We start from the raw sequence: 1,705 nt of genomic DNA, 5'->3' as shown, positions 1-1,705 counted from the left end.
CCCAAAGGGGTGGGAGCCATGGGCTCTTACCTGCTCCGCTTCCGAGTAGGGGTTGTTCAGCACCATGGCCACGTTGCTCTTCCCCCACAGATCACCGAAGGCACGGTCGTTCTCCATCCGAGCCGGTAAGTCTTTCTGCGGCTTGTTTTCCCCTTCCCTGAAACTGAAGGGTTAAAAACCATTTGGGTCAGCAGACTGGAGGGCGGCTGGGTGCTGGGACCACAGGGCCAGGTCCCAGAGCGATGGCTCCAGGACCTGCTCCAGCTGCTTCCCATGGGAGTGAAAATTTGCGCATCGCCCTACGGGAGGGGAGGAAATCACCGCGATGAATCACTGCGGCGAGGGCAACCCAAACACAATAGAAATTTTGCTGCATGGGCGAGCGCAGTGCCTGCAAAACTACAGGAAAGCCCTGCCCCGACCCTGGCTCTAGTGGGGCTACACGCCAGACCCTCTGCGCCCCAAAACCCAGGCTGGAGCCCTGCGAAAGTAAGCACAGAGCTGGGGAAAGGAGAGCCGCATGCACTTCCAGCTGCAAAACCGCCCTCACAGCAAAACCAGCTGGGTTTGCAAAGCAGCTTGGTGTTTATGAGCAGAGGAGATGAAAAAAACCCAAGAAAAAAGAGGTGGCTCCCAGGAGGGAGAGACAGCTCGCTCTCCTCTTCCTGACCTTTACAGATGCTGCAAATGCCGGCGAGCACAAGTGATTTTACTCAAGAAAACTGATGGATTGCCTCCACGGAGATGGGGATGTTGGTAGGGCTGGGGGACTGGGGACGTCCCCAGCTCTGGCTGCCCTGGCCTGCGTGGGGAGAGCGGTGTAACCCACGGCACGCACACTCTATCGCACGCCTTTTGCCTGGGGAACGTCCCGCGGGCTGTCGGTGAGGCTGTTAAATGCCATCCAAGCAGGTGATGGAAAACCACTGCCATATGAGCCCTCACAAAGGAGAAAAACAAACGGGGTTTAGAGAGGTGATATTCAGAGAAGGCAGGCTGTGGTATCCGCACCGCACGCACCGACCGCCCTGGTGAGGCCACGCATGGGAAGGAGCTCTGTGGGTCCGGCTGCACGGGGCCACGGGCCAGGACGGGCACAGCCCCAAGGCTCGCAGCCACGCTGCCTTCGCCCTTGCTCAACAGACCATCGAGGTAATGCACTCTGGCAATCAGTTTGCTCCTGCCATCAGTTCTTAAAAGTCTTCCAGGTGCCCACTGAAGTCAATAACGAGCCTTCCCATTAACGACGGCGGGCTTTGGGCACCGACCAAAGTAGGACACTCACACTCAGGACATAATTCACACCGACACCGTGCTCTTGACACCATCTCGGGAAGACACATACGTACAAACAAATTCGGTTTCGTGATCCTCCTTGCCCCCCAGCTTGTATCTTTAGGTACAGCTTAGGGAAAACACTCCACTTAAAGATGGTCTCCCTGTGCTCTAAGGTTTATGCAATATTTCTGCCTTTACAGAGCAACGTTCAGCTACCAAAATATCACACTGGGCTGCTGGACGCCTTCCAAACCTTGGCTGCCTTAGGGTGGAAGTGGCCAGCTTGGTGCAAGCGAGGAGGTACGGGTGCCATCAGGGCAGTTTTCACTTGGTTTTCTATGTCCCCCCCAAAAAACCCAAAGCTGTTCTTTTGTGCCTTGGCTCCCATGAGGACATGAAAAGGTTTCAGTCAGATAAAAACCCAAGA

At 55.8% G+C, this 1,705-nt stretch overlaps 1 protein-coding gene across 1 annotated transcript in view; it reads right to left on the bottom strand.

Moving 5' to 3' along the window:
* Positions 1-1,705, bottom strand: part of NOS1 (nitric oxide synthase 1 (neuronal)) — a 38,283-nt gene that overhangs the window by 27,860 nt on the left and 8,718 nt on the right. Inside the window, 1 exon segment of the mRNA XM_009699035.1 lies at positions 31-111. Coding sequence (XP_009697337.1) covers positions 31-111 — 81 coding nt within the window.

Source organism: Cariama cristata, unplaced genomic scaffold (genome assembly GCF_000690535.1).
Source record: "Cariama cristata isolate BGI_N322 unplaced genomic scaffold, ASM69053v1 scaffold8554, whole genome shotgun sequence".
Classification (NCBI taxonomy): Eukaryota; Metazoa; Chordata; class Aves; order Cariamiformes; family Cariamidae; genus Cariama; species Cariama cristata.
This window is presented reverse-complemented; position numbering and strand designations above follow the sequence as displayed.